Source organism: Blennius ocellaris (assembly GCF_963422515.1).
Source record: "Blennius ocellaris genome assembly, chromosome: 14".
NCBI lineage: Eukaryota > Metazoa > Chordata > Actinopteri > Blenniiformes > Blenniidae > Blennius > Blennius ocellaris.
The window spans coordinates 15,961,644-15,988,057 of record NC_137663.1 but is presented as its reverse complement, the minus strand read 5'-3'; the positions used below and the strand labels follow the sequence as shown (position 1 = coordinate 15,988,057).

At 42.9% G+C, this 26,414-nt stretch overlaps 1 protein-coding gene across 1 annotated transcript; it reads left to right on the top strand.

Moving 5' to 3' along the window:
• Window positions 1-707: 707 nt before the first annotated feature.
• On the top strand, window positions 708-24,828 carry tlcd3a (TLC domain containing 3A; the record flags this gene model as incomplete). The annotated part of the gene is made up of 5 exons (XM_080509179.1): window positions 708-829; window positions 12,975-13,061; window positions 15,473-15,692; window positions 22,223-22,318; window positions 24,523-24,828. 5 exons carry the CDS (start codon window positions 708-710, stop codon window positions 24,826-24,828), a joined length of 831 nt encoding a protein of 276 aa, XP_080365305.1.
• Window positions 24,829-26,414: the final 1,586 nt, after the last annotated feature.

Sequence of the window (26,414 nt, the reverse complement as noted above, 5' to 3'; positions counted from 1 at the left end):
TAAGTAAAAATATTTTTAAATGTGCAATACATAATACCGTGTAGCCTCAGAATAAACAATTAGTAATATATCCATGGATATAAAATGTGCATAAGATCTCACGGAGGTCACTGACTGATCAATCTAATGTTCTGTTATTTGAGACATATGTATATGTGTGAGTCTATATCAGTCTTGTTTGTGATTATATTTGGACCCTAACATCAGGATTATTTATTAATTTGAAGCCTGGTTAACGGTCCACCACACACTTCGAGAAGCTCAGTTTTGAAGCATTAACAATGCAGATGATAACCTGAGAAAACTCGTCACTGTCACACGAACAGAGGATTTTCTACGTCAAAATACGTCAACGTTAACAAGCGGCGGAAACAGATCCCCGTCTGTATAAAAGCACGCAGGTCCGGAACGACGTTCTCAGCCACGCCTGGCTTGCCGGGGTTCATTGCTTTATTCTGAAACCCCGCACCGGAAGTGTGCTCCGTTAGCCGTTAGCTCCACAGTGGTGCTGCTGCTGCTGCTGAGCTACCAGCGCAGTGAGTGTGTGAGTGTCCGCTGATGGTGGACTGCTCCCGGTGAAGAAACGCCGACCACCCCGGCCGCACGACAATGCCCCACCGCCGCGTGTAACCGGCCGAAGTGCGTCAGGTCTCCAGGCAGGGTCTTTTTTTTTTTTTCTTAATAGGAAAAAAAAAAAGACGAGCAGGATGTTGCAAGTTTTAGCTTGTGGCGCCGTAGTTTTCCCCGGTCTCTTCTTCGCCTTCAGGAGGATCCTGCCGTGTGTGTTCAAGCACTGGAGCGATGCCGACGTGGTGCTGGTCAGCGAGAGGTAAGAACCCGACAAATTCATCACTTTATCTCCTACATAACCGGGAGTAAATGATGCCTGGAGTCGGCTCTCTCACTGCTTCGTAGCTAGCAACATCGCCACTCATTCAGTTAGCTTGCATTTTATTTCAAAATGCTCCCTGGAACCGTTGCCTTTAACGAGTCGCTCGGGTGAGCATTATTATAAACGATTAACGTTTCAGCATCCTGGTGATTTTGGACTACTCGTTTATTTGCTGGGGGAATGGGGCGGTAATCTATTAGGACACCTTAAAAGAGGGGATTTGCAAATGCCACAACAAACCAAAACTATGGGTCCCCCGTTGGAAAAAAAAAGCAAAGGACCATATTGAGCCTGGATCATTATGTAAAGTCTGAATATTTTGATATAGAAATTGCATAATAACATATTAATTATATATCAATCTATTAATATGAAAAACTTAAAAGTGGCCTTTACATCCCATGATATGAGAGTGCTCTTCTAGTCATCGGATCTGGATATAGATCTGGATATCTTTAGTGTAATTGCTCAACATCCATCAACTTTACATCTCCTGAGTGAGTCATGATTAATACAGTGGGTGGGTGTGTTGGTCAGTGTGACTTGCTCACATGTGCCCAGCTCAGTTCAATGCTCATTTGTAGGCTGTCACTCCTGCTAATCCTCTCCTGAGCTCTGGTCCGAGCCCGACTGCTGAGTTGGCTATGCACTGGAAAACACTGAATCCTGCTCCTCCACGACGCTGAAAATGTTGTTCTCACGAGCATCGGTGCCTCGGGGGATGTTACACTGTTTCACCACTAAAAAAAAAACAACAGCCTTTTAAATACTCTGCTTTATCTTTCCTAGCATAGAGATCTTCTACTTGGATCGTGCCGATTTCTTAGTGGAAAACCTTTAGCAGCTTCTTGCTGTACTTTTTAAAGTCCCTGCGCTACTTTTGCACTTCAGGCGGTACTTGTTAATGTATCACAATATATTTTAGACATGCAGCACTGTCGTCATATACCTAGTGGTACCACATGTTGTGAAACTTGAGCAACCAAATCCAGTTGCCTTTATCTTAGAAAAACTTGGATGTGTTTACATTTGGACTGATGAAATGGAACCCACGTGGGATTGCGACATTAGCGCTGTCAATTTGTTGAATTGTGAAAGCTGTCAGTCAAAAACTCTGCTGTCCATTAAAAAAGCGGACAAGCTCAGGTCACCATACTGACCGCGATGTTCAATTGAAGTTTGATGAAGTTTGAATGCAGTACAGACCAAACCAGAGATACGTCTTGTACTCATGTAGATCATAACAGTAATGCACGATGGAGGAATACTTTCCACTGTTTCGGCACTGCTGACATGCATTCTTCTCATAACCATAACTCCCAAGATCATTTATGATGTCTACAAATTTTTAATTTACCAGGAAGCAAAGAAAGCGAGTGGTTCGCCCATATTGTAGTCATTATTGTCAACCATAAGACCTCTGTCGCTCCACCACGCTGTTATAGATTTGTAATATGAGCTGCTCGTAACTTTCAATAACACATAAGCCCTGTTTACACGGCGACGAATATGAGTGTATCTGCAAAACTTTCCTCACTTTTGGGGGGGGGGGGGGGGGGTATGTTTACACGACACCAGTGTGCGGGTCCACTGTGAAGATTTTATACCGGCTCCCAAGGTGGAAAGATTCTTTCACAGTCACCATTCCCCCCTGCAGGGACTGCCGGAGGCCATGGAGCGCTCTTACTGCGCATGTGCCTACCTCCCCCTCCCTCCTCCTCCCTCCCTGTTCAAAATAGTTCCTTCTGCTCATTCGCCTGTAAACAAACATGGCAGACTCATAGTGGTAGGACTCGTGGTTCAAATTCTAGTTTTCTAGTTCATATCAGTGGCTTTATAGTTGAGACTCACCCCTGATAGCATCCGATTCGTCATCAGTCCATACGGATGTCGGGTTCTCTCGATTTTGTATAATTAACATACTATTAGCCCATGGCAAGCTAGCATATTAGCATCCTATAGCCATGACAATCAAGCGTGTTTACAGTGAGTGGACCGGCAACTTTTTCTGTTTGAGTTTCTGTTTACCTGCTGTCTGACTTTTTCAACATAATTCTGTGAAGAGTTCTAGTGCATACACAAAACAGCTCGTCCGTTTCCTGCTTGACGAGAGTATATAGACGTTCAGTCACGTTATCTAGGTCAAGCTAACATATTTACGTGTATTCACAGTTCACGTTATATTTGTAAACGTGACGGAAGCACTCACTCTTGGCACATTTTCTGTCAGTTCTAAACCCATAAAATCAAAAACCAGCACTATAATTCCAAACTATATTGCATTTAGCCCTGTACACAACACTGTAGTGAAAGGTATGACAGAATATATGTCACAACAGCTGTCCAGCATGTGTTTTATTTACAGCTCCTGTTCCGATGTAGAAAATGCCAGTGTAAGCACAAAGCAAACGCGACCTGTGAGTCAACCGTTCTTTTTTTTTTCTTCCTTTTCCTCACACTGTGGACTGGACAAGGGAAATGCCAGTGTGAAGTTTGCTTCAAAGCACTTTCCACCTGCAGCCATTAGGTGGCAATATGTTAATCTCCTCTCAATCTCCTTTTCCTCGAAGGAGTCAGTAAATCAGTTGCGTCACACGACAGGAATTTACTTAAGTTAAAAAGTTACTGTCCAAATGTCGGTGGGACTCCCACAACAATGGGGTTTGTTTCACTTCAACAATTTCCTTCCAGTTTATGTATTTGATTCCATCATTTAACCCCTCAGGAGGTGTACTCATTGCTTAGTCCACAACTAGGAGGCCAAATGTGGCAACCTTACGCTTGGTGCCCGTCAGACTGGTATTATATTACCAGTAGTATATTATATTCAAAAACCTTAACTTGCACTCAAGTCAGAACTCCCCACAATAGAAGCCTGAATGAAACTACAAATAACCTTGAACCAGTGACGGCTGTTGTTAGAACATTTCCGAAGGTTCTGAACTGCACATCTGCCAGCTGTGATCCATATCTGCTGAGGATTTGTTTGTGTTCATCTCGGCCTCGAAGACGAGCCTCTGATTTCAAAGCTTAGCAGGAACTCCGGTTCTTCCTGTTGTTTACCTCCCATCTCCCCTCTTTTCCTTCTCTGAGTGTTTATGAAGCAGATTCATAAAGCCGACGGGATCAGGGTGAAGATTTTGCTCAAGTTGAAAGATTTTTTTTTATTTTTTTTTTGTAGGGAAAGCATCGAGTCCTGAGGTCTATTTTATCCAAACTCCACTGGATTATTAGTTTGATGAGAGAGCTGTTGAGGGACACCATGATTTAAGGCACCACTAAAGCTCAGAACTCTGGATGGTTCCATTTCATGTTTTCACGTTACAATTAGTGTTATTGATTAATGGTAAACAAATGAATAAAAAAGAGGAAACAATCTACAGTTAGGGCACACGTTTTTATATGTAACCCACCGTCAAGAAAGCATATTCTCATTTGTAACTAATGTTCAAGAGGTTGTTTTGAGACTGCCACACTCAGATTTGTCAAAAGGATACAGAAACAAGAGGCACTCTTGTTATTTTTAACTTGCAGTTAAAAAAAAGCAAAAGAGTGAGGTTGGCACCAGGGAAAAAAAAGCAAAACTCTTTGGTTTCTGGGTTAGCCATGTGAAGAGATCTCATTTATTTGCAAACGATATTGGTTATCACTGCCACTCAAGGACAACTTACTTATTTGTCCAGAGTGTTTGGGAAAGCGAGGAATCACGTGTGTCGGCAATCTTGACTGAACAGGCGAAAAAGTGTCAAGTGCAGACTTATTGGAATGACACATGGCCATTTGTGCTGATACACCTGTATCTAACAGAAAACAAACACTTGGCTTCATTACTGCTTAACAAGCACAATCCGTTCGTGTCTCAACCACAATAATAAGTCAACTTTTAGGCACTTAAATGCCTTTCTGTTAGTCCTGCTTCCACAGCACAGTTCAGTCATGTGGCGACTCCTCAATACCCATGAGTAACCTCTTTGTAATGTCATAGTAAAGTAACTGTTAACTCGTAAATGAAGGTTTTGTTGTGTTTGACCTTGACATGCATGAAAAAGATCAAATCAACAGTAGGAACCACCGCCATCTTAAGGCTTAAAGGATAAATCTGGATTATGTCACCCTGGTGTATTTCCCAATAATGCTACCTTTGTGGCTCTATGTGTAACACCAACTTTGCACTCCTTAAATCTGTTGTACAGACTCGAGAAAATAAGAGGAATTGCAAATGGCGATCCTTTGAGGTAAATCACAGTTTGTTTTTTAACATTCAAAAAATCGTTTTAAGTGCCCACCAAAATAATAAATGCCACAATTAGCTGGCTGAAACAGCCTTTTGCTAAATGTTGAAGTTGTTCTGACTTCCTCCATCACCTTGTACGTCTGTTTCGGCAGAAGAAGGACGCGGTGGTGATGCTAGTTGTAGTTTCTGTAATACATGGTTTTTAAGGGAGCAGGTTGCCCAACCTCCAACAGGTTGGAGGGTGGAGAGCAGATGAAGAGTGATGCACTCTTCATCTGCTCTCCACCCTCCAACCTGTATGACAGGGGTTGCCCTGCGATACTGCCGACATAGCTCTTGGGTTCCTTCGAGACACACAGACTGTCCCAACACAGTCCGGTAGTGATCCCATCGGGATAGAACTTCCTGTCTTCACAGTGTTTATTGTCTTTCTGTGTAGTTGTCGATGCCTCGAATTGAGTCGCAGAGATGTGGATAAAAAGTACTCTGGTTTTAAATGAACCCGCTATTTACTTCTTTAACATTCAAAGGAGAAGGTAGTGAGAAATATCATACAATGTTTCATCATGTTTGCATAAAGACTACAGGAATACGTTCAAAACCTTTTTAAGTTGAACTTTTCCTCAAATGAATGATTTATTTACTGGAAGGCGATTGGTTATTAAGGAAGTTTCTGGCGACCAATTTGACTCTTGAGGAAACAAATATTTAAGACATGTTGACTGGTCTTAAAAAGGAATACTCAGTCTAAATTTAGCATGTTGTTTTCGGGATCATATATACTCAGTAGCCACCTTGAGCTACCATCATTTTTGGTGGCATCAATTCATCAACATGCTGACATTTGCTGGATACTTGTATGCATTTAAACAACACTGTAATTGACACTAAAAAATAAAAAGTGCCTCAAGAAAGTATGTTTTTCCAAGTCCTCTATTGTCCAATGTTGGTGAGCCTATGTGAATTGTAGCCTGAGTTTCCTGTTGGCAGCTGACAAAAGATAGTTTTCTGATGACTTTTGTTATAGTTTGGTTATTTAAGTTGATGTTCTGTCATCTATAACCAATCCGTCCATTCTCCTCTAACCTTTTGGCATCAACAAGCCATTTTCACTCTCAGAATTGTCGCTCACTGGATATTTTCTCTTTTTCGCACCATTCTCTGTAAACCCCACAGATGGTTGTGTGTGAAAATCCCAGTCGATCAGCAGTTTGTAGAATACACAGACCAGCCAGTCTGGCACCAGCAACCACGGCACGCTCATAGTCATTTAAATCACATTTCCTCTTTATTCTCAGATAATCAGCAGATCATCTTGACCATGTCTTCATGCCAAGATGTATTGAGTTGCTCTTATGTGATTGGCTGATTCGATAGATTTATTTGTTATCATATGTTCATATAATGAAATCACATCAGCTGTTTAAACAGGATTACATGATAAAGTGGCTGAGTTTATCTATTTTATGGTCTCTTTTTTTTTTTTTTTTTTTTTTTTTAGGCCCGTGAAGTAATTTGTGAGCTTTCTGTGCTCTGGGGCTGGAGCCGATAATGCAGCTCAAATTGGGCAAAGGCCAGTCCATCACAGGGCAAAGATAGAGAGATGGGCAACCACACCCATTCAACCGTGTCATCAATAAACTTCACATGCACGTTATTGGACTGTGGTGTAGGAAACTGGAGTACCCAGTGAAAACCGACATATTACAGTCCCTTGTGATCACAGCGTGTCCAGATAAACGTCAGATTGGCCCGAGTGCGGCGAGTACCGCTAGTAACTGAAGATGCTGCACCATGCAGATTTGATATCCAAATGCTAATGGTCATTGTGGTTGTGTATCACTCCCAACAGAGATGAGTTCACTTTTAATACTGACACAGATTGCATGCCATATTGTTTTTATTCTCCCCATGAAATTACTGACAAACAGTGCTCATCATGCGAGAAGACATTCCATTCTATTCTCTTGTTCTAAACGTACAGTTCACTCGGGGAGGAGAGCTGCTGGCTCTTGCCTCTGTAGCCCAGACTTGTAGCCATTTGAGCAGACATGAATGTAGAAAAAAAAATGTTTTCACCAAATAATCTTTCCGCTGACTCGCGAGAGGGCATTTAATCATTTAGCTGACTAATTGCACGCATGAAGAATTAGCCTGAAAATATTTTTTTTCATATCAATATATGAGGATTTAACACAAATCAAATACGGTCGCAACAGTAAGTCTGCTAACAAAGGTATTGAAGTGATTTCCTGCAGACTGATGTTACTGCATTCATTTCAGCGATTGTGGTGTTGTGATAAGGAGAACGAGAGGGAGCGAGCGAGAGAGTTCCTTCTTGCCATGAAATGCACTTTGCCCTGTTTGCTTTTTTAGCCTCTGCTGTCACTTTCTTTCACTCTGCTGCAGTGCCCATGGACCCACAGATTAGGTAGCCCATTTACTTGAAGGAGCAAAAAAAAAAAGGAAAAAGAAAAGCCTACTACTCCTGACTGTCAGATGCTGTGTGTGTGACAGAACATGAAAGCGCAAATAGTCCGTGGATAATAAAACAGTCAGTAATAAGACTTGGTCCTAGTGTCCTAGTGAAAGGGAAGCCGCAGTTCTTCACTGGCCTGACACAGCAGGAAAGAAAAGACAACATTTCCGAACAAGGCAACTCGGCATTCTTCCTTCCCCCCCCCCCCCCCCCCCCCCCCTCCGCACGCTCCTCACCCCGTCAACCTCAACCTTTCATCAGCACAGAGTGAAGTGGGGGGGGGGTTATTGGCGGACACACAATGAATTTGCTGTGTAAAATCTGGGTCTTGTGACCGAGTATGTAACTGTACTGCCCTCAAAGACAGCAGGCTGTGGGGCTAAAAATGTGTACGTGTTGGGTAAATTGAGTGCATTGGAGAATGGGGGGGGGGGGGGGGGGGGGTTAGGAGGCCAGTCATGCTTTCCCAGCTCAGGCCTGTGGGATTCTACTTGCCGGTCACATGGCTTTCGTTGCCTTGCCGATGCCAGTGTCATGGCCGTACTCCCCATTGAGACTCGTGCGAGGTGACAGCAGGTTCAGGCTGGAAAGCACATAAATACCCTCTTTGTCCCACAGTCTTGCAATTTGTGGTGCGCCATTAAGAAGAGAAAGAAGGCAATCTTTTGACCTTGTCGCTCCCGTCTTGGTTCCTGGTAACTGAGATCTTATCCAGAACCTACGTCAGTCTGGATTTCAACTGATATGTAATCAAATATTGGTTGTCTGGCTGTAAGTCTTGATCTGCACCTTTGGAACTTTAAGCGGACACATAAGAACGTATTATTGGCTCCCACCTTTTGCATCATTACAGGGACGATAAAGTATTTCCTGAGGAATGAAAATGGCTTTTTTTTTGTAGTTTATAGTTATTGGACTCTTGTGATTGGCTCCACAGTTTTTCCATGGTTTTATTAATCTAATAAGACCTAAGTATTGTTCATTTTCTCTAGTTCCTGCTAAAGTGAGTGTTTATGTGCTGTGATGCATGGAGAAACCTCTGAGAAAACTCAGGTAACATGTCAGAGGAACAAATAAGTAAACTCCAGGAAAGATGCCTATTGATCAGGGGTGCAAAGGCTAATTATTGACTAAATATGGACTTGTGATTGCTGAGAAGAGAAGGGTTGGGAAATAAAGTAATATACGGTTTTCTCACTAGCGCATGTCAGCATACCAAATGCATTTGCACACGTCTGTGATGGTGGACCGACTGATTCAGATTTGGCTTTTTAACTTCTGCATTCCACCCTAAGTCCACGACAGGGCTGAGCATGGGGTTTATTCACGCCCCCTGCCGGCTGCTGCGCACACACGTTCCAGCTCGCACGTATGTATCGGTTAATTTTTAATCGTGTTTAGCTTGTAGCCTCGCTGTGTGTGCCCAGAAGCTCGTTAGCACTAAGTACACATTGGAGTTACGCGATGTCCCTGAACGCATCGCTCAGGGCTGTCAGCTCCTGCCTTTAAAACCTGCATTAAAACTGTTCTACCCGGACCAACGTCGCAGCTCGGATACAAACTTTCCCTTTTATTACTGAAATACTTCAGTGAAATGTATTTCTGAAAACATTTGTCAGCAATCAAACTTTCTTGTTCTTTTCGGAGTACTCCAGGGCCTTTAGCGGGAGCTTTTATTTGCTTCGATATGCTGTTTTTCATGATCCATAAACCCTGTTCACGCCAATGAACAGCATTATAGAAGTTGTTTTTAGTATGGACATCAGGCCTAATGTGAAGGATATAGGCTAACATGTACTAATGCACTTACATCAAGTCTGATCTTCTTATATGTTTAACTACCATAGTCACAAAACAATGGGCAATGACTGGCAAGTAATTCTATGACTTTACTCAACTGACTTGGTCGTTTATATGAGATAGTTTAAGCTTTATCAATTCAGTGTTTTACCTTTACTTTATGCCCCTCAACCCCTGGTCAAACTTTCAGTGATCCCACCCTTACGCTGTCAGAAAATCCTGACGAGAACCCTGATATCGGTACCACTGAGTGGTGAAATAAGTTGGATTATGTGACGATTTTCTGAAAATGAAGCGAAACCACCTGACTTGCCCCCTGGTGGATGCTTTTGACTTGTAGTATTGGTCATAAATCCAGCTCCCTCAAGAAGAAGTCAAAGTACACCTCAAATACATCCTTCGCGCTGATAGTTAATGTCATTTAGCAAGTTGCCATTTCTGTCCTGTCTGTTGGTAATTTGTTTTCCTTGCAGCTTTTGTTTGATTTATTTGATGATCTGACCCAATAAAACATCAGGACTCACAGCTGCTGTATGCTCTGTGATGATTGAAGAGAGGTCCAAACCAGCAAAAATATGTGTAATGTGCCCAGAACAAATGGCTCGTAATCCAAATTTTGATAGTGTCATTTTGAGGATGTCCAATCCCAAAACAAGCCACTTTATCTCACTGATAATCTGATGACTGATGATCTTGAGGACGTGCGATTTTCGCCATCACAGACAGGCAATCGTGGTGATCTCTTCGATTCTCGCTTAAATCTGTGGTGTTTAAATTGGGAAGGATGGCTGTTATCAGGCAACTGCTACCTCATATTATTGTGTCACCATGTGACTACTGCTACGAGCCGCCGCTACCAAAACGATGATTAAAGTGCCACCGGCGTTGCACCATAACATAATTTTGCAAATTCCCAAGAGGTAGTCGCTGGACTGCATCCAATTTCTCTGTCTAATTCCACACCAAGACATTTCTCTGCACATAAATGCCACAACGGCTCAGTTCTTGGTTGGCTTTGTTCTTTTCCTGGAGGTATACCTACGTCGATGACGTAAAGAATAACCTTGTTCTTCTTGTGCATTGAATTACGTTGTAATAGATTTCACCTTGGATTCAGTAGCGGGTGACAGTGTGCAGTCAAACTTCCTGTCATAGCCAACTTCATGAAATGATTGTCCTATTGCAGTAACTAAAGATATTCAACATACTGGAAACACCTCTCAATATAATGATCGCGCTCAATAACGACAACCCTTGTCAATCATTTAGGAGTCTTTTTTGTAATGTAAATCATGCTACTCTGTTGTCATATTTCTGTTGATATATGTATATGTGTAGCAAAAATCAAAACAGTTGAACAGCAAGGTTCCTTCTATAGTCCTGTCTTCGTTTAATAAATTCTATGTACAGTTCTAAAGAAGAAAATACAGCTTATATACAAACTTTATTTCTGATGGTAATGGATTGCTACTGTCCGAGTGCTCTATTGATCTGAAGAAAGTCTCCAAATGTTAAGAAATGAGTGGCCCACACTAACCTCTCCTACAAGGCCAGAGTAATTGTCCCATTTGCGGCTTCACAAGGAAACCTGTGTTTGCCTCTGTTCATTAGTGTAGGTGGTGATGGGTAGGTGGCGATGAGTCGGTGGTGATGTAAAGCAGACCCATAGGGAAATGATTCCTAAACAAAGTGTCGTGTTAAAGAGGCCACTGTCTGTTATGGCCGCAGTGAGTGCTGAGGAATAAATTACATGTTTTCTGATTTCAAAGCAGCTTACTGTCAGTGCTGCCAAGTTGGAGAACAGCCAAAGAGAGCGAGAGAGAAAGAGAGAGAGAGAGAGCTTTTCTGAGCAAAAGCATTCATTCATAGTTTGAACAAATTGGTGATATAATCCGGCGTCCTCTTTAAAGCGAACCAAAAATAATTCCCATTGGACCATTAAAAGAGAATCAACATCTGCTTGATTGTAAACTAAATGGTTTTTTTTTTTTTTTTGGTTGTTTTTTTTAATCACCGTCTATGAATGTCACAGAATGGCTTTTTCTTGAGTCTAAAATGTTTGTGTCAGTATTCAAGTCGATAAGAAATATCTCAGAAGTTGCGACAACGTAGGTGTGAGGCCTGTAAATGCTATGTGTGCCTTACGCCACCACACAGCGACACTTCAAATAGAGATGTACCAAGTTCTCCTGTGTCACAGGTCTGTTTATAGACAAGGAAAGTTGAGGCCAAGCACTGCTAATCCCACGATGGCACACTGAACTCGTAGGTCTGGCTGCTTGCGGTGCTCACCTGAAGCGACACTTGTGTCAAACTTGACCTATATTCAAAAGGTTTTGTCTTGCCCATTCCGTTGTTGACAGGAGGGCAGGTGTATTTTGAGACAAATATAAAATCATGTCAACAAGAAAGCCCCCCCTTTTTTTTTTGTGTCTATGATTGATCTTTTCACCAAATAATCCAAACGTTCAGCTGAACTTACCAACATATTCTGAAAGAATAATGTTTGGACTGAGCAGGTTCTGGACCAACATCCTGGAAAATAATACGAACAAAAGCTTTCTGTTTGTTGAAATCATTCATGGCCGTAGCAGGAAGATCAAACAATTGAAGTGACATTTGCAAGCGAAGTCTGCTCACAAGACTTTGGGAGTGTGATGAATAATTGTAACAATAACACAAAGTGCAAACCAGCAAATATTGCAGATCGAAGCAATCCTCATCCACCACAATCTGGACCTTTACCAAACCACAACTGAAACTTTTGAATAGATTTCCGTGTGCTCATTGCTTCAACATTGGGTACAATGTGTTCTTTGATGGTGACATTGTTCGATCAACATACCATACAAACCATGGCGGGTTAACGAGTTTATTCCAGAAGCATTTCACATTCACATCCCTCACCGTTATTCTGGTTTCCAACATGTCTTCACCGAGAATACATTTGTAATTTCTCATTTTCTTTATTCCCTTTTCTTTAGTGTGTAATCAGGTTCTCATTCAAAGCAGTAGAGAAGAACAACCCAACACGTACATAGGGGAAAAGTTCCAAAGCACAAAGCTGCTCAGTCTCAAATCCGCAGTCTGTGGTTTGATTACTCACCTTGCGAGTACAATGCATGGCAGTTCTTGCCATTGTCTGTATGAATGGGTGAATGGGTTAGGGTTTGACTGATAATGTAAAGCATATTGAGTTTGCTTAACCACTCAAATGACAACATTGGGAACACAAAGGAGGCCTTATCGCTCAACAATACCAACCAATGCCGAGTTTATGTAAACTTGATCAAAGTGTTGCTGAGTAAACATTGATCCCACAGCCAAACCAGCAGGCTTGTGGGGATGCATCTGTGTTCTCATGTGCTCACATATGCCACTAAATACAAATTGAGGCAGACCAGGATGTTGATGAAAAATAGTAATGATGGCAGCGAATTAAAATATATGGCTTCTGTCCGTTAACAATCAATGCATTTTATTTGTACATTTATTTGAGATGTGGACGCTGTGTAACAAATTTGGTGATTCAATGTTTGAATGAAGTTTGTCTGTCTTTCTTCTTGTAGACTGGTGTCCTCCATCCATGCTGCCATGGCAACAACAGCAGGAGTCGTGGTGGTGTCATCATGCCAGGGCAACGTCATTACCGACAGGTCAGACTTGTTAATACTCTTTATCAAACTGGTTAGCAGAGATAAAATCTATACTTTTATCATAGTGCCACCAAAAGCTGCAAAGACGCGGCCCCTGATTGGAACGTACAGACTGGACTGCAGTCTTAAAATGTTCGAAACGCACTGGGGATGTGATTTTTAAGACGCAACAGTCTGCAAAAAGGGGAAATAGTGGTTATATTTGCTTAATCTGGAATGATATGAGGAAGCTCAAAGTACCCTAAATATCCAGGAAGGGGGGAAAAAAAGAAAGAAGTTGTGCTAAATGTTTTGAAAACATCAATGTTATAAAAGATCATGTCAGCAAAATTCCCAGTGATCTCATGTTTTACCTCGTAAATACCTGCTTTACCTACCATTAGCATAGCCTGAACCTCCCAGTGCAGTTGAGGAAAGTGTGACACCGGGCTAATGCTAACCCATTAATCCGACTGAGTCAGCGGCCGGACCGGGGCAGTCCCAGTTTCAGGCTGCTAATCTCCGCCACCCCCTCCCCTTCACCCGCGCGGCTTAATTCCTCCACAACGCTGCTCAGTTGTGCCGTCCTGTGACGTGCACACGGCCCACAGCTTATCGCACACATGCTCCCCATGAATACTCTAATACTCCATCGCAATCTGTCATTTGATTTAGTCCCCGTAGCCTCCTTAATGTCATTTAAAAAAAAAAAAAAAAAAAAAAAAGCCTTCCAGACCTCCCCCGAAATATAAAAAAATGCAACGTAAACAAACTGTTGCATTTGTTTCCCCAAGAATTGTGACCGAGATACGAGCAGGCGAGGCTTATTTGACCTTACTTCATCTGGTAATCTGCTTTCAGTGGTTGCCTTATTTAAAGAATTTTCACAGATCTGCGTCTCCTGATGGCACATGACTGTGTGGGGGGCTGTGGTTTGAATTCCAGGGAACGGCATCTATTAAAACCTAGCCAGAGACACTTCTTCAGATGTGTTTCTGCAATAATAGTATTAATTAAATAGAGTATAACCGTATTTATTTATTATTAACTCAGTCTCACAAGTCCTGATAAGTTAAATACATTATATTTGGACCATTTCTGAAAGAACTGTGTATTTCCGATGCTGATGAGTGTCACTGCTTACATAAACATCTTACTGCATTCGCCACAGAATCTGCTCCGTTCCTCCTTGAGCCGTTTGTTGTGCCTTATTGCTCTTAATCTCCATCCACTGACCTTAAGAGCTGAAGAACTCGGCGAGAGGCTAGGGGTCAGTAGCTCAGCTCTGGCCCGCAGCTTCGCTCCATTCTGTCCACATAATTAACCATCACGGTAATCGGTGCTCATTAGAGTGCTGCAGCCATCCAAGCTGTTTATTACACTGTACTTACATAAGTCTGCCTCAAAGCCTCTCCATGCTCTGCATGTGACAGTCAAGACATGTAGGTTAAAAGAGTGTCTGTGTGTGTTCTTCTGAAACTAAAGGTTATTTAGTTTCCCTTCTGTTGCATCTGGCGGCACTCAATACTGCGATAGCTCCACGTACTCAAAATGAACTTACTCAGTGTTTTTTTTCCAAGAGAGAAAAGTGTGTCAATGATTTACAGTTGAGAGACATTTTATATGCGTTGGTTAAATTAAGGTATAGTCTTGATAAGGAATAAAACGTCTGTTTCGACCATAGGCTTTCTAAGAAAAGAAAAAAAAAAAAAAAGGTCCTCCTTGCAAATGAAAAATATACAAAAATAAGTGCTAATAAATCATTCACATCCCCCCAGATGTAGCCGGTGCCAAAAAGTGCTGAGTCGCAGTCCAGCTACACAGTGAGATTGCGTTTGTAATGTTTAATCTGTTGGGGGTTTTTCCACCTCTGAACACAGCTGGTAGGTGCCTGTTTCAGCCCAGTGTGAGCCCCAAACCGAGTTGACAGCTGGTAACCACAAACAGCTCTTGATCAAGATTTGTAAGGGGCTATACAGAAGTGTCCTCCTCCCCCTTTCCTCTGCGACCCCGCGTTCCTATCGAGATGCTTCGGATTAGGACCGGATTGCAAATGTACCCGCGTTCAAAATGTCCCCATGTTGAAGGTTGAAAATGCATTAGTTGTAGTTTGCTCATGTTTGCATGGCAGGGTTTCCACTGCTCGGATTCTTTTAAGCTGCACAGAAAACATTTTTCTTCCTCTGAATATTATCACACCGACGCTCTGTTTTCTTTCCTCCACCTTTTATTAAAACACATCGTGTTTGCTACGATAGAACAAATCCTCGTGCAAACAAGTTTAGGGAGTTACTGTTACTTTAAAATGGTACAAAAGCAAAGTGAGTATTTCTAATGTGATCCATCTTGTACACAAATAGATGCAGCGGGAACATATATTTGATATCTTTTTTTTTTGTTCTCTTCTTTTTTCTTTTGTTCTACTTCCTCAGGCACTGGCTAGCTACCCACTTTGTCATCTGGTACGGCGTCCCGTACATGACGTACGACATCTTCGCCATGTACCTCAGCCATTACTACCGGTTCCGCGTCAAAGGACACGAGGACTACAAGCAGCATTCGCTGAGGACCGTAAACTCCTTCGTCCGCAGAGAGTTCCTGCTGGTGCTGCATCACATCGCGCTGCTCACCATCCTGCTGCCTGTCACACTGGTGAGCCAGGGAGAGGGAGGGAGATGGTGTTGGGGAGGTCCTATTGTCAGTAGGCCAGGCCAATAATTAAGAAACGCATGGTGGTCATTCACTCGCTACTGAAAGGAGTCAGGAACATTAGCATCGCAGATCACGAGCTTCATCTGAACCTTGGGATTACCTGCAGTAGGGTCCCGATCCCAGTATCGATATAGTAACTGATACGCCAAGCTCTCAGCAAAGCAGTTACTCAAGTGAAGGAGAAGCAATTTCTTTTTTTTTTTTTGTGAATAAATGGCAATAAAAATAAAGCTCATGTCGAGTCATGTACCAGTCTTGTGTTGATTGGCAATATAATTGTAAATTAGCCATTAAAGAAATAAACAATTGATTTTTAACTTGAAGGAAAAGGAGGTTAAGTACATGTTAAGTGATACAATAGAAATTGACACTTATATGCTAGTTTTCTCATATTATGCTTAATAATCAATCAGTCATTATTATATGGAAAGATTCATGAAATGTGGTTCAAAAGTGCTTCACAAGCTTTCGACGATGACATTAAAATCCGCTCTAGTTTTAATTCTTAAATCCATTTTTTTCCCCCAGCCCGACTGTTTAAATGCAATGATTCTTAATGTGCTTTCCCTGCTTTTCTCACAGCTATTAGCTCGCTTTGGCACACCACAGATATCAACTTAAAGTGAGCCGATGCTCACTTGTGATAAGTAATAAGTCATGTGTCCTTTTAGTACACGCCACTGCCAGTAATGCATTATTAGCGTGTACTCTAATGTTGTGCGCTGGTTTCAAATCAATCCTTGTTTTAAGCTGCATTATCTCCTAATGATTACTTAAGTGGCAGCAAAAAATAGACATCACCGCTCACTGTCATGGATTACCCATCAAGTAAGTTTCAGTCTCTATGCCCGATTTCAGCCCAGTGTCAAAATAAATAGACTGAGATGCTGCCTGTGTTGAGTGGAAACGCATTTATTTGAATTAAATAAACATCTGTCAACCCACTGTGCTGTTAAGTAACAGCAAGCTACACTTCAGGACTGCTTCACACAATCAAGTCATGTCGACAATACAAGTGACACACAGTTTGATGCAGCTTGTATCTTGGCAACTCGAGGTGCTGCACACAAAAAAAATAAAAACGTGTCTTGAATGCAACCTCTTCAGATTGAACTTGTAACCATCATTCCCCTCTGTGGTGAATGGAAGCAGCATTATCAGCTCAGCTGTCGTACACTGTACATTCTGTCTTGTTCTGAAGCTTTATTAAAAGACACAGACGGTCATAATCTGATTGCTCTGTTACAAACTGGTAGTATAACTTAATAAAGAGTCCATACAGCGGCTCCAGTTTTTTTCAAATGCTGTTGGCTTTAAATAATGCAATGTGAGCTTCTCAGTTTTGTATTTCTTGATATGTTTTTGTAATTTGCTGCAAAACTACTGGAGGTAATAAAGATATCTTTGATCCTCAAGCTTGAACAGGCTGAGCCGAATCTGGGATGTCACCATTGTTTTTCCTCGCTGTGCAGTTTATACAATCCAAAAAAAGGCTAAATGACAATGTGAGTTGAAGTTATGTCCTGATGTGTGCGCATTGTGAGTGGCTCAAAATGAACTAATCGTCTTTAGGACTGAGTTTTGTTCTTGGATTAGAACGAAATTTCCAACCACACGTTCTTTGTTTGTTTCCTGGCTGGTCAAAAGGTCAACGGACCCCGATTAGCCTTTTCAAGTTGTGATCAACATTTCGACGAAGCAGACTGGGAGTAACTTGTACCTCTCTCCTGGGCCTGCTGGAGAAAGTTTCAAAAGTTTAGCGCAGTTGTTGTGGGTCAGTTTGGAGTACAGCAGTCATGGGTTATAAAGAGTTATTGGGTTATTAGATACCTGAATTTATAATGTGATTTAATTAACTGATCGAATGCCGAGGTTTCTTCAAAAGCAGGAAATGATGGAAATAGAGTTTTAGGATACGGGAGGCAGTAATATGGGTCGTTTCCTCTGAACTCTATCATGGGGTTTCAGTCGTCTGTGGGGCAGCAGACATTTTCCTCGCTGTGCCATCTCCTTTTGTGGCCTGCTATTGAATTCTTACCATCCTTGGTTAAATCGAGGCATTTTCCTCCTCGCTACCTCTCACCGAGTTCAGGTTTGTGCGGGAGAGAGGACTGCCTCGCTGGAGGAAACACAGTCCCGCTCGGCCGTTTTAGAGGAAACGGCAAGTTGTTCAGGCTCCTAAACAAGTAAATGACAGGAAAAGAAAGGGAGGACTGAGCTCGCACTTATTGATTGCTTTCTCTAAACAGCTGCAAACAAATGGCTCTTCATTGTTTTTCTTTGCGTCCTTGAATTGTAAACGTTGCAAAGGGGGAACGGGTGCATTAAGAATGAACAGGAAGAGAGAGTGGTTGTTTTCTGTTAAAAAAAAAAAAACCCGAGTAAAAGAAAGCAGTCAAAGGTTGAAAATTAGATTTAATTGAATGAATACACAGTAAATTTGCAAGCTTGGGAATACGAGAACGCCGAAGAGGTTCTTGTTCACCCTGCGGCCGGCGTTCTACAGTTTGAGCAGCGAATTGTACCGTGAAGTTTAGAGAACGTGTAACAGATCCACTCTCCTCTCCAAGCGCTATCCCAGGTTAGCAGGCCAGGTGCGGTGGAAAACCAAGCCTATTGTTCGCAGCGGCAGTCAGTGGCTATAAGAGATCACGTTACCCTACATTATTCAGCCCCAGCTGCAGTCATCTTCTCCTTCCTCCAAACTCGCCTCCCCTTCTCTTTTGTTCCTCCTTTTGTCCCCTCGCTTGTCAGCTCTGTGCCGCGTTGGCTTACCTGGGTAATGCAGGAGCCGGTCGAGTTACCCAGCGATCTGTGAAAGGACAGAGATGTACAGGAGGAGGGCAAAGACTGCAGTACTTTTCTCCACCGGATACCTGGACTGGCCGTAGTAGAAAACGCACAGTTGGAAGATCGATGTATGTGCCAGTGTAAAGCTCCAGGTGTGTTTTTTTTTGCCCAGTGGCCTGGATAGCTGCGATACCGAAATGGAACATTGTTAGAAGCTCCACCTGTGCTTCTCCTGTTATGACAAGTCAACATTTCTTTCGTTAAAAGGGCTTTTTGTATCAGCAAAAAACAAACAAACCAAAAAACAGGCACTGATCATAACAAAGTGAGCCTGGAGATGTCGGTTTTGACTCTTGTAGTAACGTACCAGCTCACACGTGGTGTTCACAGCTGCTCTGACCTCATCACCCAGATCAGCACTATACCAGATGATTATGTTGCTTATACTCGCATAACATCTATAATTTCTGCTTTCACTTCGGTCCGTCCAGGCTTACTGTCCTACCTACTGCCGGGGCGTCACTCTTTACTGGGAGACATCAGAAGGAAAACATTAAATTGATGCACTTTGTTGAGAAGTCGTGTCTCCCACAGGGATTTTAGATAAAGATCTCTGAGTAGATGTGGCACGATGTGTTGGGAATCCAGGCAAGGAGTTCTCAGGCACCTGCTTTGTTTTAGGGGGAGCAGCACCAGGACGGCGGTGGTCTGGAGTTTTGGAGCAGCCTGCCTGTGACTCAGGCTGAACACTGATGGTTACAACAGGAAAACTGTAAAACTCTTGCGAAGTCAAATATTCACGACTCAGTCGTCTGTAGAGACTCCTGAAGGAGACGGCAGAGAGATGACGATCGTCATCCTATTCTGGGGGAACGACACCTGTGGGTTTATTTCGTCCTGGAGAATTTCTGGCCCGATGCGTTTTGCGGTGAAAGGTCTCGCATGTGGACAGCGTCATATACAGGGTTGGTTCGTGGCGATGCCTGAAAGACGATTCTCTTGCTTTAAATACACCTACTTTGCACACGGACTATTTTGTGTCGTAGAATATTCAAATTCATCCCTGCACTGATGGTAATCGTCAGAGTGCTGCTCACCACAAATCACACTCGGCGTTGTCAGTGGCAGCAGGCAAATTAGAGGCTCTGAGCGGAGTAGCAGAGCAGTGTGTTGTGGTTTACAATTTCAGTTTCAACCACGGTGTGCTGAGGTCTTTAATATCGGGTACATGTAATGCTCGGAATACATCTTATTTGTATATACTGACCTTTCTTATTCACAGACATATGAAGAAAATGCCATTATATTGTCATTATCTGTCATGGTCTCCCTCAAAACAACCATGATTTTGCATAATGGATAATTTAGTAATAATTTCTCATTATCAGACTCGTCGTACACCAGACCACCTGTTGTCTCTCCAGCGTCAGGATGTGCTTAAGTGTAAACGTTGTGAGCGGCAGTAGCGGTGTAATAATGGCGGGAAATGGTAGCCAGGTAGCTGAAGTGAGCATGGTGTGAATTTCCTCACTGCGGTCTCGGCCATTCTCTCGTGGGCAGATGGCAAAGCCGTGTCTGGAGCCGCTCATGCTTTATTAATGGCCGGCACGCAGCACGCAAGGCCACCAGACAGCGCTCTCTCTTTTGTCTGGGGTCCCTTCATCCATCTCCACTGACTCACCTATGCCAGGGCGGCATCTCTAACCACACGGCACTGTGCCGCTGGTCAATATTTGAAAGCTTCATTCATTATATACGCGACGTGGCTCCCTGTGCTGCCCCCACCTGGCTCGCCACGACTTTGTGGCCTTTTGTTTGTTTTTGTGTAAGAGATCTCCTGTTTGTGGGTTATTTTACAAAATAGCCACTAGATTATCTTCACGGTATCAATCAGCCTCTGCTTGTCAGTCTTACTACGAGCACAGTAAATATTAAACCGAAGAGCAAATGCTCAATGGGAATTATTTACTGGAACATAAAATATCATCTTGAGCAGATTTTCCAACGTGGCGCCAGCTGGTCGGAGTTGGCGTTGGATTAGGATTACTGTCATGGAACCTGCTTCTTCAAAGTCAGCATTTATGGAGTTTATAACAAAGTCCAGCTGGTATAACAGGCTTTTTTTTCTTTTTTGGAATATTACATGGCGATATCAGACCCTCTAGGTATTTGTTTTTAGTGTTTACTCGTGGTAGGTCAATATTTTCAATGGAATAAGTCGCAGCATATTTGAAATATTGGTCTAGTATAAACACTGCTGTTTGTCCTTGTTTGCAGCAGCATTTGAATTGTATTGTACTAGATTAACACGGGACATGTTGGTGTCGTGGTTGCCTCTCGACTTGGAGCAAGAACATCCAAGGTTTGAGTCTGGGCCTGCACGCCTTCATGTGTTCTTCTTGGAGATGCAAAATATTGTACTCCAATTCTCCGCCACAGTCCAGAAACATGCATTTGAGGTTAATTGACGACTCTTAAGTAGGTAGTACCGTGTGTGTGTGTGTGTGTGTGTGTGTGTGTGTGTGTGTGTGTGTGTGTGTGTGTGTGTGTGTGTGTGTGTGTGTGTGTGTGTGTGTGTGTGTGTGTGTGTGTGTGTGTGTGTGTGTGTGTGTGTGTGTGTGTGTGTGTGTGTGTGTGTGTGTGTGTGTGTGTGTGTGTGTGTGTGTGTGTGTATACACACACTTGTCCAGGTACTTGGTGCTCTGCTTTTGTCCCAGTTCACTGACATCGATCCGTCTTTTAACTTCAAATGGTTTTGGCGTTTCCTGTGTCCCGGTTCGTGTTTGAAGCTACTCGATTAAAACTTTTCTCCAGTCTTTGTAGATAGCAAATGGATTCATTCACCACTTTCTTGGCTGAGTAATTTCTAGCCATCCCCGAGGTATTGCAGGGAAACATTAGGGCTCGTAAAGTTCCCCGGGCTCGCCGCTAGTATTTACTACTGACTGTTTTAGAGAACTTATAAATTATATATTAGTAATTTGATGATAACTGCCTGATTGCTCTTTTAGGTTTTATCTTTGTTGAGGCTTCAGTGTTTCATTTGGCATGTTGGAAGTCATCACAACTCCGGAGCTGTCCCCGAGATTAAGAGGTTGTCATAACAGCCAATCAGCTAATTATATAGCACAGAATAACACTTTTTAAAAGCGGTTAAAGGGATGATAAGTACAAAAAAGGGAAGCATCTGTTCACATATGTTTGGGTTAACTCTGAGTTTGGTTTGAGCATGTGTATGTATGTATGTAAACAATGTCATATTAGTGCCGTCTTAAGTTTCAGGTGCCCTCAAGGCCTTAAACTACTGTTGTTTGACTGATCACTGGAACCAGACAGTCCAGATGCTGCTATAACAGATTCAAACCAACACCCTCTTATCCTCATAAAAGAAAGGCCTCATTCAGATTATGTGATGGTTGAAGAACGGCTACAGGACAAGTCTACAGTCAAAACTTTTTTTTTTTTTTAATATGATCCAATCCCGGATGTTGTTCTGAAGAGCCTCAGGTGGAGATTTAATGTTACTGTTCCAATATATCGAAGACAAGCAGCCTCATGAAATCTACCCTCCTTTTTTTTTTTTTCTTCAGAGGACTCTTGGAGTTTGTTTCCAAAGAAATCTTCCCGTTTTGTTTGCTCAGTCTTTGTGTGTGTGTTTTGTTTGTTTGTCTGCTCCTCAGTTCTTCAGAAAGGACCAGGGGGACTTCTTCATCGGCTGCTTGTTTCTAACGGAGCTGAGCACACCCTTCGTCTCCCTGGGGAAGATCCTCATTCAGGTGAGACAGCATGTACACGTGTGCATTCACCTGAATCTAACTGGGGAGTCCTGTACCACCCCCCCCCCCCCCCACCCCCCTCTCGCAAATGTTCAAGCAGTAAAAACCGAAGGCTGCGGCTTTCTCTGTCAGACAGGTCAACTGCCACGAAGCCAGGCCGGACAATCATTTGCTCGAAAACCTAATTTTGTCCAATCACAGCTTGGCAACTGTAACTAAGCACTACAGGGCCCGTCCAGCTTTGTGTTTCTCTACTTGCTGTGCGCACCAGGCTCCGCTCAGAGCACGATGAGGCTTTCAAAGTTTAGAGGGTGTTTTCTGCTTCTGTTTTCCCAACCACTCCAAACAAAACGTAGCCAAAAGACAAATGCGGACCTGGAAGGAATGAACTGAACTGAGCGGTTCCATCCACGAGCACGAGCATGACTGTACTCTCAACACCTGGAGCTGTCACTACATGATCAGCATTGCAGTAGCAACCAATTCTAAACTTTCCTTCCTGCAATCCAAATGTAGAACCACATGGTTCAAAGGTATTGATGGAAGTTGCGTGAAATTTGAACTGTTCGAAGGTCGACTTGCATTCCATTTAGTAGATGCAGATGGAAAATACCGTCGACTTTCCACAACAGATCATTTGGCCTGTTTACTTGGCAAGCGTAAACTCCTTGTGAGCGATGAGGTCCAGACACGCCTGGTAAAACTCGTTTTTACCAGGATCCTCCTGGGTCCTTGTTCAGGGCGTAGTTGATTGACGGGTAGATGTATTAAAATACAGTAAGGACAAGTCATTTGGAACCTGTTTTGGTCAAGATTGCATAAAAGCTGATGTGTGACAAGATTCACATTTAAGTGCGAACAGCAGAAAGCCCAGGCCTGTGTTGACATACCGAAACATGTTGAGGAACGACGTATCGTTTCCTCCTCGTTTCGTCTTGCTCAGGCCAGAAAACCTCCAATCGTCCTTTTTTTTTTTTCTTCTTATGCAACTCCCACTCAGGTGCTTCGCTTCGTCCCGCCTCGCCAAAAACCCGAGTTTCTCCATTTCATTTGGGATGTTGCTTGTCACTGTTCTATCAATAATTAAGGTGCACAGCTCACCAAAAAGAAAACATCAGTCAGCAGCATTCAGCGGGAGAAGCCATGGCACAGTTCAGCCCCCACCCTCGTCCAGCGCAGCTAATGTTTCACTGGTTGCAGCCACGCAGAGGTCATTACAGCACAACACTGTATGTACAGTTTAGTGAAACGCTGCATGCCTTACAATGCATTAATCCAGGAATAGAGGATCCTTGTAGTGCACCTCCAGTTAAACCAGTGGAGCGTCGCCTCTTGGGTCTCTGCTGACATCTGGTGCCAGCAAGGGGAAAAAAAAGAGCAGAGCAAAGCTGCTCTGCTGCCCCCTTCTGGACCAAATCAGCATTAACACAACTTCAAGACTGATCTGATTTTTACTTGTTGGGCATGATTGTCAATAACGACGGAAAGTGAGGACAAAAATCCAAATCCCTCAATTCCACCCAAATGTTATTCTTCTATTAGGATTTGTAAAACGCCCACATTAGCATCTGAATTTATATAAACGGATGCCCAAGATAATAATAATGCTAACATTCTGCACGTTGTGTCTTTAGCGTGAAATAATTACCTTGATCTTATTAACATCCTGTTTAACTGTGCATCGCTACAGAAATGAACAATATATGTATATATTCAGATGAATCATTTGATATGTATGAACTTTCCATTTAAATATAATTAACTTTAGTATAAACGTTTACAAATTATAATGGTACACTTATTGTTACTGCAGGTTTATGTTTTAAACTAGGTATTACAGTGTATGACGTCCCGTATAGAGTAATGACACAAATAAATAGAATTCATATTTTTTTTTTTTCCACCAAAATGTTTGACAGAAATCTGTGAAAATGTGTATTATCATGATAAAAGTCATGGATTCGATTTGCTAAGTCCCTTATCTTGGATGACACGTGTCACCAGCGATAATGAAATAACAAGTATCTTTATGATAATATATCATTAATGATTAATCATCCATTTGATTTCCCCATGCAAGACGATCTATAAGACAGCAGTTTGCGTTGATAAGAGAAATTAACTGAAGGTTGCAGTTGTTTGCAGCGTGTTGTTTGGTGCTCCTCTAACCTGTGGTCTCCTTCCGCATGGCGTCCTCCCCTCAGCTCAGCCTCCAGGACTGCTGGCTGCACAAGGCCAATGGCGGCATGGTACTGTTCACCTTTTTTATGTGCCGCATCGCCCTCTTCCCCTTCATGTACTGGACGTACGGCCGCCACTACGGCATCCCGCTGTACAGCGTGCCCTTCCACCTGCCGCTGTCCACCAACCTGGGCAACCTGTGCATCCTGGCGCCGCAGGTCTACTGGTTCGTCCTGCTCTGCCGGAAGGGCTACCGCCTGTACCGGCGCAGCCGCGGGCCGGAGGCGGCCCCCGCGCCCGCCCTCTCCGACGGCGCCAAGGACGATTGATGTCCAGCTCGCCAACCGCTCGCTCAAGCCGCACACTCCGCTACTAACGCAAGTCAACCCCACCATTTGTACTGTAGGACACCAGGTCTGCCTGCTCTTCTCTCACAACCCCCCCCCCCCCCCCCCCCTCCGCCCTCCCTCCCCCTCGCACACGCCTACGTGGACCTCCTCACCACCGATCTGATTCTACTACTGACGTTTTGGAGATTGGGGTGTTTTTGGATTGTTTTTTTTTTTTTTTCTTCTTCTTCTTCTTCTTCTTCTTCTGGATTTGACTCTAGCCTGGATATTGCTGAAGTGCTACACTGTCTGAAGGAAGGTCAGACTCGCCTCGCCGCGAGTGAAATTAAACCAGAAACTAAAGGGGAGCTTCCGTGGAGAGACTTTTATCTTATCTCTTTACTCCTACTGTGTTTACAGCTGCTGCTGAGTGGGACCGTCTGTTACAGCCTGCGTGAGTGAACCTTACTGAAGGTCGTATTTAATTTTCTGGGTTTTTTTTTTTTTTTTGTTCTTCTTCTTCTTCCTTCTTGTAAGAGTGATGTATCACTGCGCTGCTTCCCCCTCTCCTGTCCATGCATTTCTCACCGAAGGATGAAGGCCCGCGGTGGGCGAGTGGGATGCATATTCCGGCAGTATTAGCAGGGAAATGATGGGTGGGTCTCGCAGGTCACCTCATCCACTGGGGGGGGGGGGGAAAAACAAGAAAACCGCTACCTTGTTCGCACCCTGTTAATGTGATAGCCTCTGTTCATTTATCTCACAGCATGGCATCAGTTACAAAAATGTGCTTTTTTTTAATCCTCCTTTTTCTGTTATTTGTTTTCGCTTTAAGATCATGTCAGGATTTAATTTTGGCCGCATCATCAATGTCTCCTACCAACAGTTCATTGCTTCTTTTTTGCAAAATTAGAATCACCTTCAGTAGAATACAAACCGAAAATCCCTTAAAGTTTGAAGAATAATAATGATGATAATAACATGAAGCCATAATTTACTTAAAACAAATCACCCTCTTGAGAGAAATACAGTGTATTTCTTCAACTTAAAGCTGAAGGAGTCGCAAGGTTGATTTTTTTTTCTTTAATGTCTCTAGTGTATATATCTGTACATAATGAGGGTTTGTTAAATACACTATTTGTTTTGATCATATTAGAGCGTTGCAGCTGACGGGGCTCATCGAAGGGGCAGCTTGTGCATGACACTGAGGGTCTGAAGTCGTGTGGGGGGGGGGGGGTTCATTTAGACAATATCGTCCTTTGAAGGTTAAAGGTCGGGCCGTTCCCACCTCATTTTGAGGTAAAGGCGACTAAGAGTGAAACTTCTGAGCAATCAGCCACATTTCGATAAAACTGGTGAGGGGATGATGAAAAATAATCCTAATGTCGATTTACACATTATTTTTGGAGATTTATATGCAATCATGTATCAGGTGGTGCAGTTAGCACTTAACACACAGGGCTGTATATAATGAGCGTTTGTAGAGAATTGCCTAGTGTTTTAAGTTTCATTAGAAAAGCAAGTTTGAAATGCAGTGTGTGCTCATGTTCTGATTTGGAGTTAAATACACATTTTTATGCGTAATA